This window comes from Lycium ferocissimum, chromosome 10, assembly GCF_029784015.1.
Source record: "Lycium ferocissimum isolate CSIRO_LF1 chromosome 10, AGI_CSIRO_Lferr_CH_V1, whole genome shotgun sequence".
In the NCBI taxonomy this organism is placed as follows: Eukaryota; Viridiplantae; Streptophyta; class Magnoliopsida; order Solanales; family Solanaceae; genus Lycium; species Lycium ferocissimum.
In genome coordinates, this window is record NC_081351.1 from 36,871,134 (window position 1) to 36,887,491 (window position 16,358).

Genomic DNA, 16,358 nt, shown 5'->3' on the forward strand with positions numbered 1-16,358 from the left:
CTGCATAAGTGAGTCCACTTCAATCATGTCTCCCAGAGCTTTATCAAGATTCAAGACACATAAGTAGCTCCAAGGTCCACCGTCCCTCGATAACTTTAACCACAAGTCGTGCATCATGATATTGCTACAATTAGATCAAGATTATGGTACACAGTTTGCGTTTCTTAAGACAAATTTAATGCTGTTTGCATAACGTTATGCACCATCTACATGACTACATAATTTAGAAACCAAAGTTTCTTGGAGTAATAATTACTGTAATTAATTAAGATGTTAAATACATGTCTATATTCAAAACATTGATCTTTTTGAGATACTAAAGAAATTGAGAACTTACGTCAAGACTTTCTTGGGAAGAGCTTCGAACACATGCTCATTGCCCACTTGATACACTACCAACAACCATCTTTGCAATCTTTAATCCATACAAGATTTATCTTTTAACCGATTAGATTTAGATTCCTTTATCCTCCACTATTATAATTTTATTTTTGTTGTTACTAGTACTTTGTTCACTTAATCAATTCCGTTCTCGTGTAGCATCCCAATATTGAATTATACTAAGATATAAATGACATTTAAGCTTGCTCCTCATTAAAGCTACATATGTAGCCCCTACTTTACAACGTTCATGCATCTCATCATCTATATATAGCCCCATCACTTCACTCTGTAGCTATCCAATTCACGATCCAGCCAAACATTCCAGATTTTTTTCCAACATTTTTGTGAAAGATGGGTCCTTTTCAGTCTTCGAAAACCCCTTATCCACTTCTTGTTCTTGTTTTTCTCAGCTTGCTCCACATTACTTGTGGAACAAGAAACTTACTTTTACTACATCAACCACCTCCAATAGGTCTTACGTACCATAATGGTCCTTTATTAGAAGGAGAGCTAACAATATCCATTCTTTGGTACGGAAAATTCTCACCAGCCCAAAAATCTATTATTGTGGATTTTCTCCAATCTCTAAATTCTACTAACAAAATTGGGTCACGTAAAACACCAACTGTTTCAAAATGGTGGCAAACCATTCAAAACTACTTAACAAAAGCGGGTAAAAAAGAAACCCGTTTAGTTTTATCCAATCAGCTCACTGATGAAAGTTGTTCAATTGGAAAAACCTTAAAGAAATCCCAAATATCTGAGTTGGCTCAATTAAACTCAAAAAAAGGTGAATTATTAACTTTAGTCCTAACAGCCCAAGAAGTTGCAGTTGAAGGCTTCTGCATGAGCAACTGCGGTTATCACGGGTCGGGTCAAGGCAAAAGATCCGTTTTCATATGGGCGGGTAATGCGGCAACTCAATGTCCTGGTCAATGCGCGTGGCCATTTCACCAACCTATTTACGGACCACAGGCCACACCATTGGGTGCACCTAACGGAGACGTGGGCGCGGATGGCATGGTTGTAAATATAGCGAGTTTTTTGGCTGGAGTAGTAACCAACCCGTACGGGAATGGTTACTACCAAGGCCCAGCCCAAGCGCCTCTAGAGGCGGCTTCGGCTTGCGCCGGGCTATATGGTAGAGGGGCATATCCAGGTTATGCGGGTGAGCTGCTTGTTGATTCGATAACGGGTGCAAGCTATAATGCACACGGTACAAACGGAAGGAAGTATCTCTTGCCAGGGCTTTTTGATCCAAATAAATCAGCTTGCTCAACTATTGTCTAAGTCAATGTAAAGGTAGTTCTGTTGGATGATTGAGCACTCAACATGTCTACTTTTAGTTATGTAAATTTTGGTTATATATGTAGTTATTTAACATTTACTTTCAGGCAAATGTAGTTTTCGTCTTGTACATCGTAGTTAATAGTTTTGCTCTTCTATTTTTACCTGGCGATGTTTGATTATATATTCACAAAGTTTGTAAAAGATAAGAAACTTTTGGAATTTGTAGATGTAAACATATTTGCCATCACATTTATGTGGTTATAAAAAAAAGGTTAAATGGAGAATTTAAAATTGAATCGTTTACAAATAAAGAAATGTATTTTTTTTTTATTAGATTAAAAAGGAAAGAGTACCTCACAAAATAAAAGTTAAAATACAAATATAACTCAACTTTTGTGAAGCGATAAAAGTCTATATAAATGATATGTTTTTTTGAATTCTTTGGTCTGGTTTGAATCAGAATTATTATATAGTTAATCCTAACATTAATCTACAACTGACTTGAGTGCTGTTTCTCAAAAGGAAATATTTAAGTCTTATTTTCTAGTTCTAGAGAAATAGTAATAATATTATTACATGATAGGAGGGGAATAACGAAAATCGCTATTGAAAGTTGTTTTGTCTAGTGTGGAACAAAAACTTTTTTTTTGCGCGGATTGTCCTTCTAAGGCACTGGTCTTTAATATTTGCCCCTCAAATTGCTGGTCTTTAATTTTTTGCCCTTCGCCTAAAAAAGTGACCAAAAATATCCCTGGGTTAGAACCCGAGCTCAGTGAAAAAAAAAAACGCAAGGCAAGGTTTCGTAAAAGTTATAACTTAAGGCATAACTTAGAACTACAGTAGGCATAACTTTCGCCTTATGGCATCACTAGGTTCTGCCTTATAAGGCATAAGCTTTGCAGTTCTAAGTTATGCCTTAAGTTATAACTTTTGCGAAACCTTTGCCTTGTGATTTTTTTTTTTTTTTTTTGACTGAGCTATGATTTGAATCCAGAACCTTAGGGTATTTTCAGTCACTTTTTTAGGCGAAGGTCAAAAATTAAAGATTTCCAATTTGATGTGAAAAAAATTAAGGACAACTTACATAAATAACTACCTTTTAAGAGCAATTAAAAGAGGCCCATAGAGATATGGAGATGTTCTTAGAAGCAGAAATTGAAACAATGTCAGATGATGAGAATGCTAGGAGGTCACTCAGATCTCTGAACTTTGATGCCCCTATCCCATCAACTGTTCAAGACAAGATCACCCAGTTCAACAACCTCCCTCCAAGGGGTACACATGATCCTAATGGTGCTGAGGTCATGTGGCCTTCGCCTAAGGTGTCAAGGAGCAGTACAAGAAGGACAAAGGACCCGACCTCTAATGTTTCCCATGATTAGTACCTTTGTCATGGAACATTAGAGGCATGAAGGCCCAGAAAGCCCATGAGAGGCTTAAAACTATCAAAGTACAACATCAACTTACTTTCATTGCCTTACAAGAGCCTATGGTTAGGTCTTCCAAAATAAAGAGGTATCAACTTTTACTTGGGTTACAACACTGTTTTTGTTCTTAATAATAAAATATGGCTATTCGGTTTGATGATCATGTGGTGACCATCTTTGGAAAATACGGAAGCGACAGTTACTTTAAGAATGACACTTTATAGAGCCTGACCTTTACATGAAACAGTGGTGTATGCTAAGTGTAAGTCCATTCTCAGATTACCATTATGGGATGAATTGAAGGCTTGGGCTGGCAGAATTCAAGGGCCATGGTGTGTAATTGGTGATTTCAATGTGACAGCTTCTGCTCAGGAGAAGGTAAGGGGTGTCCCTTTCAGATTAGACAAGAGTTTTGATTTCCTAGAGTGTATGGATGATTATGGCTTGCAGGATTCAGGTTTCTTTGGCAATATGCATACTTGGGGTGACAACAGGGGACTACCAGATACTATATGGATGAGGTTGGACAGACCTCTCACTAATATTGAGTGGAATGACAATTTCACTGAGACATCTGTGTTGCATCTAGCAAGGGTGAGTTCAGATCATGCTCTCTTGCTAATTACTATGAGGAATGTGGTCTCTGTTGCTCCTAGATATTTTAAGTTCTTGGACTTTTGGGCTGACAATGAAGGCTTCCTCACTGTGGTGAAGGAAGTTTGGGATGAAGTTGTGGAAGGCAATCCTATGTGGATTTTACATCAGAAGCTTAAGAAGACTAGTAAAAGGTTGAGTACTTAGTCAAGGGAAACTATTAGAGGCATTTATGAGGAGCCCAAGAGATTGGAGAAGTTGATTGTGGATCTGGAGAAGGCTCTAGTCATCTCTAGTTCACCTAGTCACAGGGCTGAACTTAATGAAGCAAAGGCCAAGTATTTACAGTTTTTAGGCTTACAAGATGCAGTTCTCAGGCAAAAGGCAAAGGCTTAATGGTTGAGGGATGGTGATAAGAACACTGCCTACTTTCATGCAGTGATTAAAGGAAAGAAGAGGAGGCTTAGCATTCAGAAGATCCAGGATGAGGAAGGGGAATGGAGGGAAGGTGGGGACGAAGTTGCAAAGGCTGCAATTGATTATTTCCAGATGCTCTTTACTACTGATTCAAGTTCTGGGAATTTGACTTTCACTGACTTTATTCAAGAAAGAGTTTCTGCTGAAGATAATGCCATGCTTATTGCTAAACCTACCATGGAAGAGACTAAAGCTAGCGTGTTTGGTATTGATCCAACAAGTGCGGTGGCATGGATAGGTTAAATGGATTATTCTTTCAGAAGAGCTGGCCTGTGATTGCTACTGATGTACATAATGTTGTGCTTGCTTTCTTCTCAGGTGCAACTGTCCCTAGATTTTTTTCACATACTTGCCTTGTGATGCTGCCCAAGGTTGAATTCACAACTATTATCCGACTTGAGACCTATTACCAGTGTAATGTCTCAAGCAAAATTTTCTCCAGAATTCTCAATACTAGACTTGCTCTGGTATTGCCTAAGATCATTTCAGTAAATCAGTTTGGGTTTATAAAGGGTAGACAGATCTCGGAGAACATAATGCTTGCCTAGCAGATCATTAATGACTTTGACAATGATCAGAAAGGTGGGAATTTGGTCATGAAGTTAGACATGGCCAAAGCTTATGATAGGGTTGCTTGGCCCTTTTTATGCCAAGTAATGAGGAAACTGGGCTTATCTGAAACATGGGTGCAACTGATTTTGAGGCATATCTCTTCTAACTGGTATTCTATAATTGTAAATGGGCAAAGGCATGGGTTTTTTCAATCCAAGAATGGTTTGAGGCAAGGTGATCCAGTCTCACCTTCTCTATTTGTGATAAGTGCAGAGTTACTCTCTAATATGTTGAATAAGTTGCTGACTAGGAGAGGGTTTGCTTGTTTTACTATACATAAGAAAGGGCCTCTGATCAACCGTCTTTCACTTGCAGACGATATTATATTATTTGCCAGTGGAAAATCTAGAACTGTGAAACTGATTATGAAGACCCTGGCACTGTAGGAATCCACTTCTAATCAGATAGTGAACAAGGCTAAGAGCTGTTTTGTTTTGCCATCAGAAAGTTCACAAAGAAGGATAGGGAGAATTGCAGTTTTAACTGGTATGCAACATAAGGAATTACCTCTCACATATCTAGGTTGTCCTTTGTATATGGGTAGGCAACAAGTGACTTATTTTGCTGGATTGATCAGCCAGCTCACTAGAAGAATTAGGGGGTGGCAGTCCAGATTACTTTCTCCAGGTGGTAAAGCAATATTGATCAGACATGTGTTATTAGCAATGCCTATGCATTTGCTTGCCTCTGTCCATCCATCGAAGACTGTTTTGGGACAGATTGAGAAAATCCTAAATACTTTCTTTTGGGGATCCTCTGATGGTAATGAAAGGCATCATTGGGCTGCTTGGGCCAAGATGTGTTATCCTTACTCAGGAGGGGGGGGGGTGAACTTTAGAAGGCTAGCTGACATTTGTAAAGCATTTCTTGCTAAAATATGGTGGAATCTCAGAACAAAGAAGTCACTGTGGGTTGATTTCTTAAAGGCTAAATATTTTAGGTGGTCGCATCCCTTGATTAAGCAGCTCACAAGTGGTGTGTCCCAGAATTGGAGAGCATCATGCAAGATTAGGTTTGAGGTGGAGCAACATTTACACTGGGTGGTAGGCAAGGGAGATATATCATTTTGGTTTGATAATTGGACCACCTTTGGGCCACTGAGCAGCTATCTAGCAGATGGTATTAGACCCATGCATATCAAATTAAAAGAGGTTTGGCAGGAGGGAGTTTGGCAAGAATAGTTGACTGATGTGCAATGGCCAGAGTCACTTTGGCGTATGTTGCATAACTTGAATGTAGTTCTGAATGAAGATAAACTTGATAGGCCTGTATGGACGGCTAAAAGCAAAGGCACTTTCTCAGTCTCATCAGCTTGGCAGATGTTGAGGCAGCAGAAAGATCCATCTAGCCTCGACAAGGCCATTTGGCACAAAGCAGCACCATTTAAGATGGCATTTATGGCATGGAGGGCAGTGCATGACAGGGTGCCAACTAATGAAAAAATCTACAGGTGGGGTTACCCTTTGAAAACTGAGTGTTATTGTTGTAGCAACTCAGATGGAGTTGAAACAACCGAGCATTTATTTTACTCAGGAGAGTTGGCCAGGGATTTGTGGCACATCTTCGCCCTCACCTTTGGTATTGTTTGTCAAGGACACACCTCATTCGGGCCTTATGCCGAAATGGCGGAGTTGGTGTCGCAATAAATGCTATCGCAGCTTTTGTCACTAGGATCGTACCTCAACTGATCATGTGGGAGTTGTGGAGGTCAAGGTGTGCGAAGAGGTATGGGTAGAGGCCCCTTCACTTAACAGATCAGTCACATTAGTCTCCTTTACTCTATCTTAGCTGGTTTACAGAAGTTTGGGCGATTGAAGGTGGATACAAGATGGGACAATCTGAAAATTTTTATTGATCTGCCCATGGGTAATAGATTATACAAGTTGGTGAAGTGGATCAAACCACAGCCCCTATTTGTTAAAGTCAATAGTGATGGTAGTTGCATTGGAGGGGTGTGTGGAGCTGGTGGAATCATCCGGGACTGTAATGGTATGTTCATCATGGCTTATTCAACTTACTTGGGGCCTGGTACAAGCAATTGGGCTGAAGGAAAGACTATGTTAGCTGGACTTAAGCATTGCACGGACAGGGGCATGAACAAGATTATAGCAGAGGCTGATTCAAGTTGCTAGTGACTGTTGTTAATGAAGAAACAAGTGCTCCATAGAGGCTGTTAGAGCTGGTGGACAGAATCAAAGAGATAATGGAAGAGAAAGGTGTTATAGTCCAGCATTGCTATAGGGAAGCTAACAAAGTGGCAGATAAGTTAGCCGCCCTCAGTCACATCCATAAGCAAAATCTGGTTTTCGCAACCTTCACTGGACTGCCAAGTATAGTGAGGTGTCTGTTGCAATTGGACAGGCTCGAGATGGCATCCTTTAAAGTGAGACAAAGAAAGGCTTCAGAGATACAGTTTGAGCCTCCTTAAGTTTGGTAGTTTATTGTTTATGCAGAGTTGTTTTGTCTTAGCATAGGGTATAGAGTTTGGTTTACTAAGCTCTCAACTATCATAGGAAGGGTAAGGCAGTATGTCCCCTCTTCCTTCAATGTATTTCTGTCTCCTTCTTTGAAGCAATGAATAAAGTCGGCTGTTAAAATTTAAAAATAAAAAAAAATAAAAAAACCATGCATCCATAACTATCTTTTTCATATTTACAATTCGTAGTTACATTAGGCATTTTCACTGTATTTGATGTATTTTAGTGTATTTGAATACACTGTTCAATTGTATCCAACCTTATGATGTCGCATGTATTTGATTGTATTTGAACGTATTCGAATTGTCGCGAAGTTGAATGTATTCACTGTATTTGAATGTATCTCACATGTATTTGACTCATTTGTATTTGAGCTTCTTGTCTTGTACTTGCTGGTCATTTAAGCCAATTTAGAGACTGCTAATGCAGATAGAAGACTTCATGATACGTCAAGAAACATGGTAACAAATGATGATGATCTCCTTATTCCACCCTTTGAATCTTTGACTATCGATTCGAGCGTCTTCAAGATATCTTTAACAAAGGTATCAAATTTTCGTAAATTCATGTACCCAAATACATATGACAAAATACACTCAAATACACTCAGATACAAGGTAAAGAAGCTAGGAAAAATATTTAAGAAAAAAAATGTGGTTGGCTAGGTTTGAATCTGGGCGGGAAGGGGCAGAGCCCACACCCAATAACTACTCCAGTCGCGGCTGCTTGATGTATTTTGATATAGCTATAAATGATAATTTACAAAATCACTGTAGCTACTAAATATAAATAAATTAAAAGATAGTTCTTATCAATAATTACTTTTTATAGATAGCTATGCTAAGTAATTATTCAAAAAATGAAAGACCACTCCAAAACAGGGGCAATCGTGTGAATTGCCCGAGCAAAAACTTATTGCTATTGTAAGCGATATAATAGTGGGCTGTAACATCTCTTTCTTCACTTAATCCATGTCCTTTTAGTCTGGTCTTTGTTTCAATCTTAACTTAGTAGGGCCTGGATTTATTTTGAAGGGAAAAAGACATAAATGGCCATCCGAGTGAAACTATTGATACCTAATGGCCCAAAAATGTTAAAGGTCATTTTTGAGCTTTTTTAAAATAATTCTATTTTCTAGCCATTTTTCAACTAATTTCAGCATTTGTATATAAATTGTATCATTCTTGCATCAAAAGTGTATCATATGTATAGAAAATGTATCATACATATACAATAGTGATACATATTCTATACAACAATGATTATACTATATATGTAGAGAATGTTGCATAGAATATATATCAGTACTGTATATGTATAGAAAAATTGTATAATATGTGTATAATTAGTAAGTATACATTAATTATATATTTATTAATCAGGAATTATACGTTGATTATACATTTATTATACACAAATTATACAACAATGATATATTTTTTATATATATACTTTATGATACATATTCTATAAGATAATGATATAGTTTCTATACGTGTGATACATTTTTTCTATACATATATAGTAGTGATACACATTCTATACAATAATGATTATATTGTATATGTATAGAATATGTATCACTACTGTATATTTATTTTTTGAAGGCTCATAATTTTTTCATTGATCTTTAGTGGAGTCACCTCGCTGGGCGGCTAGTGCCTGGGATTAATTTGGGTCGAAGGGCCACGTCGCGGTATTAAGCCCCGATTGAAGCCTTTTTCAGCCTTTTTTTTGCTGGAGGCCTCTCAATGTCCTTTCCCTATTTTGAATCCTGAATAGCTGAAGACTACTTGGATCATGACTGCTATTCCTATTTAGAACAGTTTCGAAATATTTAAGATGGATAGGGTCCAATGTCATCTTAGTGAAAGACTTTTTTCATAACCAAAAATGCAATTTAAACACCTCCTCTGTTTCTTAATGCCCTTTATTTTATGGGGATTGAGCTTTAAGAAAAAAGGGGGTAGCGTTTAAGACTTATGGTCTTCAGTCCTTTTTTAAACTCTTACCCGGTCAACCTATGTAAGATAAGTTTAAATGTGGGGAGTAATTTTTTTTTCTAATCTAGTTTTGATATAAAAAAAAGTTATTTTCAAAATGTGAAAATTTTAAAACAAATAATAACACAAACAAATATACTTAGTTAAATATTAACATATTAATATTTTTAAAAAAATTAAAAAAAATATTAATATGGCTTGGGCACTTATCAACTCTTGAAGTGGCTTTTGGAGTTGAGTTAGACTTAAGATTCGTTTCTTTGACATAATTACTATTCATTACTAGGTAGAACAAATATGTACTAATAATTACTAAACAACATTCTGCTTTAAAATCAAATACAGTGGTCCAAGTACAATGATAATGCATTATTTGTTTAGTTGTTATAAGGCCGCCTTCTAGCTTGACTGGATTTAAAAAAAGTGGTCAATTATTTAATTTGGTTCTCACATTCTTGTGCTCAAAAAAATTGGCGATTCTCTTTGTCAAAAGTCAACCTATATAGCCCAGTCGTGCACAATTGAAACTCAATAAGGTGAAATACTAAAATTGATGGATACAAATTGGGCAATTGGCAGGAATGCCCCTCATTCGGGGTGGTCTTTAATTTTTGTCCCTCAAATTGTTGGTCTTTAATTCTTGCCCTTCACGTAGAAACCCTGAGATTCTGGGTTCGAACCCCGGCTCTGGTATAAAAATAAAAAATAATTTCGCAAGGCAAGGATTGGGGAAAGTTATGCCGGATTTGGCATAAGCGCCTTAAGGCATAAGTATAGTTGTGTTGGATTCGGCATAGGTTGTTTGCCTTATAAGATAAACTTTTAGTTATGCCTTAAGGCAACCTATGCCGCATAAGACAGACTTTTCTCAAAGCCTTGACTTGCGAAATTATTTTTATTTTTATGCCTGAGCGGGGATTCGAACCCAGAACCTCAGTATTTTCGGCCACCTTTTTAAGAGAAGGGAAAAACTTAAAGACCACCAATTTGAGGGGCAAAATTTTAATACTACCCCAAAAGAAGGACAATCCGCGCAAAAAAAGCATACAAATTTAGCATTTTTTTTGTGCGGATTCCCTTCAAAGGCATTGGTCTTTAATTTTTGTCATTCGCTTAAACAAGTGCCCGAAAATACCCTAAGGTTCCAGGTTCAAAACTCCCGCTCTGTAAAAATTTTAAAAAATTCACAAGGCAGAGTTTGTCTTATGCCTAACAGCAAAGTATACCTTAAGGTATAAGGTAGAGTTTCATGCAAACTCTGCCTTAAGAGTTGAGTTTGCAGGCAAATTCTACCTTGCTATTTTTTTTAAATTTTTGACTGAGCGGGGGTTCGAACCGGAAACCCAAGGATTTTTAGGCGATGGACAAAAATTAAAGACTAATAATTTGAGGGGCAAAAATGACCACCCCCGAATCGTGCAAATTGCTAAAAATTGGGCAATTCGCAGGAATGCCCTTATTTTGGGGTGATCTTTAATTTTTGCCCCTCAAAATGGTGGTCTTTAATTTTTACCCTTCGCCCAATACCATAAGGTTTGGGGTTCGAACCCCGGCTCAGTAAAAAAAAAAAATTCGCAAAACAAAGTTAGGCCTGCAGGCAGAATTTTGTCTGCTTCAGGCAGAGTTTCAATTTTGGCCAAAACTCTGCCTTAAGGTAGAAGTTTGCCTTCAAAAAATTTTGCCTTAACCTTCAAGCAAAATTCTACATTGTGAATCCAAACCCTGCCTTGTGAAATTCCTTCTTTTTTTTTTTCTTTACCGAGTTGGGGTTTGAACCCAGAACCTCCGGGTATTAGGCGAATGACAAAAATTAAAGACCACCAATTTGAGGGACAAAAATTAAAGACCACCCCAAAAAAGGCCAATCCGCGCAAAAAAATGACCCAAATTTAGAGGTGTCAAATAGAGCTGGCCCAGCCCAAAACTAACAGGTCATAGACTTAAATGGGCTTGGACGAGCTGACTTTTTACCAACAAGCTTTTAAAATGTCAACCAAATATTAAGCGGGCTTTTTACTACAGGTTCGTGCAAATGTCCCTAGTCTCCAGTCTTATCAAAATTTTCAATTCAAATGAAGGGATAAGGAATTCGGAAAGGTATCTATGATAATAAAACTACACAGGTTAGTTAGAATCTTGTCGATAATTTGACATTGCAAGGTAAAGGTACTAGTCTTCCTCCTATTGTAGTGAAAAATCAATTGCAATTTAAGGGTAGCATGACTCAAGTAATGAGCAATATTGAGTTATTTCCTACCAAACATATATTATTTGGTTTTGAGCAAGATGACGAGGAGAAGCAATTGCTCAAAACTATGAACTTATGGTAAGAGCAAAGCCGGTATTTATTCATCAAAGAAGAATAAAAAATACCTAGTGTCACTATTTGAGCACAATCTCTAAGTCTGTAGACACCTAATTGCTAGCATTCCTTTTTAAATTATCTTGTTTTTTAATATTTATTTTGTTTCACTGTATCATCTTATGTGAAAGAGGTATTAAACATATTTTGCTTAAGTTCAGGAAATCAAATAATTATATAGTCACATGTTATTTTAGAATTTCATGATATATATGTGTAAAAATAAAATTCTCTTATAACAAAGACACAAAATTAAATATAAATTCATAAAAGACTACAAAATCAATTGACCGATCCGTATTTTCTTAAACTTTGTGCTTAGTTAAACCATGATACATTAAAAGAATAACGGAAAGAGTAATATATTATTACATCCAAGGGATTTCTTCTCTAATGACATCGTTTCGCGAGTAATAAAATCTATCTTGTAGTCAAGTTTTGGTCGTAAAGAAAAGGGGTCAATTGGTTGAAAATTTGGGAGATTTTTGAATCTCGTAGTCTTAAATTAAAAATATGTATAACATACTAAAATACGATTTAAATCTTGTAGTCCTAAAGATGCAATGTGGGATATTGAAATTAACGAGTTACAACTTACAACTAAATATAGAATGTAACATTCATTTTGAAACAGACTAAAAAGGAAAATAACACATAAATTGAAATTGAGGGTGTATTTAGTTCTGTAATTTTATTCTTCACTCCACTCATTTCTTACCTTTTTTTTTTTTTTAAATTGCATTAACTAAAATTTGAGAAATTAACTATGATTAGATGGTTAATTGCACTTTATAGAAGACTTCCCCTTTAGTCAAATGAACCTAGCTTTGATAATTTGATCTGTTACCCCGTTGGAATCAATCATACTCAAGAGAAATTTATTTTGCAAGAACTAAGTTAAGAATTCCTAAATATATTGGTTAAGTGACCTAACAAGTCTCTTACACTTGCGACAGAGACTTGTTAAAAAGGGTGTGAAATCTACCCGGACACATATTTAAGTTATGAAATTCTTTTTGGACATGTTGAAGGAGGAAGAAAATGATTCACAAGTGAATTTGCATCGAGCTTGAATGATAGGACTATTTCTCATTTTTAATTATATTATCGGTAAAAGAAAGTGTGCTTACCAACTCCACTTTCTTTCTTACTATTATTTCACCGGTAAAAGAAAGTGTGCTTACTAATATACCTTTGCAATTATCATTATTAGTAGGCTGAGCTGTTACTATTTTGTCATCAATAAAGAAATAAAAAAGGGGTAATATGAGTAGTCGAGAATAGTCTGCAAGAGATATAGTAGCTCAGTTGGTTGACTACCTGAACTTTCATTTTGTTGGTGAGGGTTCGAATCCCCACATTGTAATCCCCTTCCCCTACCCCCTATGTAATAAAAACAATTTTTTAAAAAAAAAAAAAAAAAAAAATAGTCTGCAGAATCATGATATGCTAAAGAAAGAGCAATATAATTAACTAACCGCTTAAAATATAGTTTATGCATCCATCAGAAGGTCGGGAGAAAAAAGAAGTGAAACTTATATAAACAACTATTTTTTAATAGCTTCTAACAATTTATAGCTACTTTTTCTATATTTAAAAATCGTAGCTAGTTTTTGTTGTATTCGGTTGGATTTCGCGTTTTTGAAATACACGGAAATACAAAATCCGGCAGAGTTCGCGTTTTTGAAATACATGGAAATAGGGAGAAGTTGATTTTGGTAGCCGTTAGAGTAGAGAGAAGTGAGAGCGTTTATTTTAGAGAGAGAAATAAAGTGGACAGTGTATTTTAGGGATAGAGTAGTTAATGGACCGTGCATTAAGGAAATGAGGAAACACAGTAACTGAAATATAGTAGGGTAATTTTAGAATAATATAGCTGCGAAATTAAATATTAAATAAGATAGTTATTATTCATAATTAAGTCTTAAGGATAACTATGACAAGTAAATTTTCCAAAAAGAGAGGCATGTCCAAGCACAACTTTAATGCTGAATTACCAATTATTCATCTTAAGGGGCCCGTGAATATGGATAGATAGAATATGTCAGCTATGCACATCTCTAACAGGAAAATAGTATAACATTATTAACATATATAACTTTGATCCTCCATGAGTTATAATTTGCACATATATATGGAGATTTCGTTTTATGCTTACTATTTTGTATGGCTTAGTTATCTCACTTCTCAAGGCTACATGGCCTATGTATTATCATACCAAATGCATTTACCTTATATCTTTTTTTTCTTACTAAAGATAGACTTTCTATCTTTCAAAAAACACTAGAAAAAGCTTGTTGTGAGACCAGTCTCCTCAAATCATCTGTAACATTTTTTTTTAGGACGAATAAAATGCTCAGTTAGTATTAAAAAAAAAAATATGGTGTCCCGCTTGCACTCACATGAGTCATGACGGATGAGACCAATACCAAACATCAATAACTTTTTCTTTAAAATAATAATCTTAGGTATAACATTGCTGTAATTGAAACATAATTAAGCAACGGAGCTGATCATACTTCTGTATCCTCGCGGATTTCAACTTTGTCATTTTGCATGCGCATCATGATATATGTGTAACACGTCCAGGATTGAGAGGGGATTCAGCCAATATTTATTTAGATTAAAGAACAAACACTGCCTAAAGAAGATGAAAAACGATACAGATCCCCATTCCCTGAAAAAGTTTGATTTGTACCTAATGTTAATTTCCAACACCTCCTTAGAAGTCGTTTTCTAGAAAGAAAAAAAATTTAGGTGCTCGTGTATTTCAATTGATGGTTTGTAACTTTGTATATGCGTTGAATTCTTTACTTGATTTAGTTGTGTTAGAATGATAGAGTGATTGCGCAGTGATGTAAGTGTGTAGCTATGATAGGAGTTAGGTTGAAAGCTGAGTAGCTTAGCCAAATCAATGTATACCATAGAAGTAGTTGGGCTCAGTAATTAGTTGATTAATAAACAGTTGTCAGTGTGTATAAATAGGTGATAATTATTGGTAGTTAAGATGCATGATCATATGAAGAACTGAGTTCTCTCTCCCTCACTTTCATAGGGGCGGCTCAACATATTGAATTTGATGATCTAAAGTCAAAATGTATTAATTAATTTAATTTTTGTCCTTGGTTCGGGTTTTCTAAATACCAAACCAAATCAATAGCATCAGGTTTTTAAATCTATAAACCAAATCAAACCAACAAAAGTCGGGTTTTTCGACCATGGGTTTTCTCGGGATTTTCGGGTTGCTCGGGTTTTTCGAATTTTTTTGGGTAAAGTCTTCATACAAAACATATAACTTGTACTTCAAATATTTCTTTAATCCTAGTAAGATACGACTATCTAATTAAGATATTTTTTTTAAAAAATAACACAAAATGTGAGATGAGAGATGTCATTGTACTAAAATATTCAACAAAAAAGAGTAATGAAATTGCATAAAATAAAATGATCATAATCTAAAAGTACTAAGTCATGCTATAATAAATACGACTAATTTATAAGGCATATAGAAAATGATCGTAATCTAAAAGTACTAAGTCATGCTAGAATAAGTACGGCTAATAAGTATTAATTACTTGACTAAATATTAAAAAAAAAAAATTAAGTTATGTATTTTCACTGTATAAACTAATACAAAACTGAAGAATAGATATCCAACATTATTGTCATTCCTAGTGTTAAATTTTTTTTTTTTTGGTTAGTATTAGTATTGGTTTAATTTTTGTTTGATTTTATTTGAGTTACTAATATCTAAGCTATAAAACTTATTGGACCATTCAAAATTTAATTTCAAGCTTGAAATAATATGTTAAAAGACAAAAAACTATGAAAAGGTTTAAGAAATATTTATAAATTACATTTTAAATAAATATTTTTATTTATAAAATAATTTTATACATGTAATGTCGGGTTGGTTTGATTCGGTTTGACTTTTCTTAGTTAAAACCAAACCAAACCAAACCAATAGTGGTTTTCTTTTTAAAACTAAACCAAGTCAAACTAAATCATTAGTCAAGTTTTTTTCTTAGTTTGGTTGGCATTATCGGTTTGGTGCGGTTTATCGGTGACGAGACCAAAGTGCATAGGAAAATTCGCTCGTACTCTGTCAAATTCTAGTATAGTTTAAGATATCGTCCCACAGAGATTGGAACCACCTAGGCTACAGATGCGTATTGTCTTGGGTACTATTTGAGAGAATCAAATTGATGAAAGGAGAGGTTTTGAAATTATAAATTACTTAAAATAAAATAAACAACTTATTAGAAAATTTAAAAAGAAAAGAGTTGGGAGTCGTTGAATCCACTTGGTACAATTATAATAAAATCTCATTCTATTAAATTCCACAAAAGAATAGAAAAATTTATTTGACTTGATTTGTGTTATGAGGAATAAAGACCTCTTGCGATTAGCCCTTAAAATCACTAAACTTACTTGAGTCAGTCCATCCGCGAGAATTAGAACTGAAAGAAATAAGATAGAGACCCCTCAAATCATTAAACTTATTTGAGTCAATCCCTCCGTGAGAATTAGAACCCAAAGAAATAAGATAATAATTTTAAACCAACAAAATTATTTGAATTAATCCCTCCGTGAGAATCAGGACTAAAAGAAATAATATTGAGATTTTTGAATCGATAAACTAGCTTGAATTAATCCCTCCGTGAGAATTAGGATTAAAAGAAGCAAGATCAAAGATTTGAATATCAAGACATGAAAAAATTAAAGTAAAGAT

The 16,358-nt window shown here is 35.3% G+C and overlaps 1 protein-coding gene across 1 annotated transcript; it reads left to right on the top strand.

Annotated features, from left to right (window-relative positions):
- The first annotated feature begins 695 nt into the window (after positions 1–695).
- Positions 696–1,887, top strand: LOC132035382 (protein PHOSPHATE-INDUCED 1-like). Its single transcript, XM_059425638.1, has one exon. It carries the CDS (start codon positions 736–738, stop codon positions 1,672–1,674), a length of 939 nt encoding a protein of 312 aa, XP_059281621.1. The 5' UTR covers positions 696–735; the 3' UTR covers positions 1,675–1,887.
- The last annotated feature ends 14,471 nt before the right edge of the window (positions 1,888–16,358 follow it).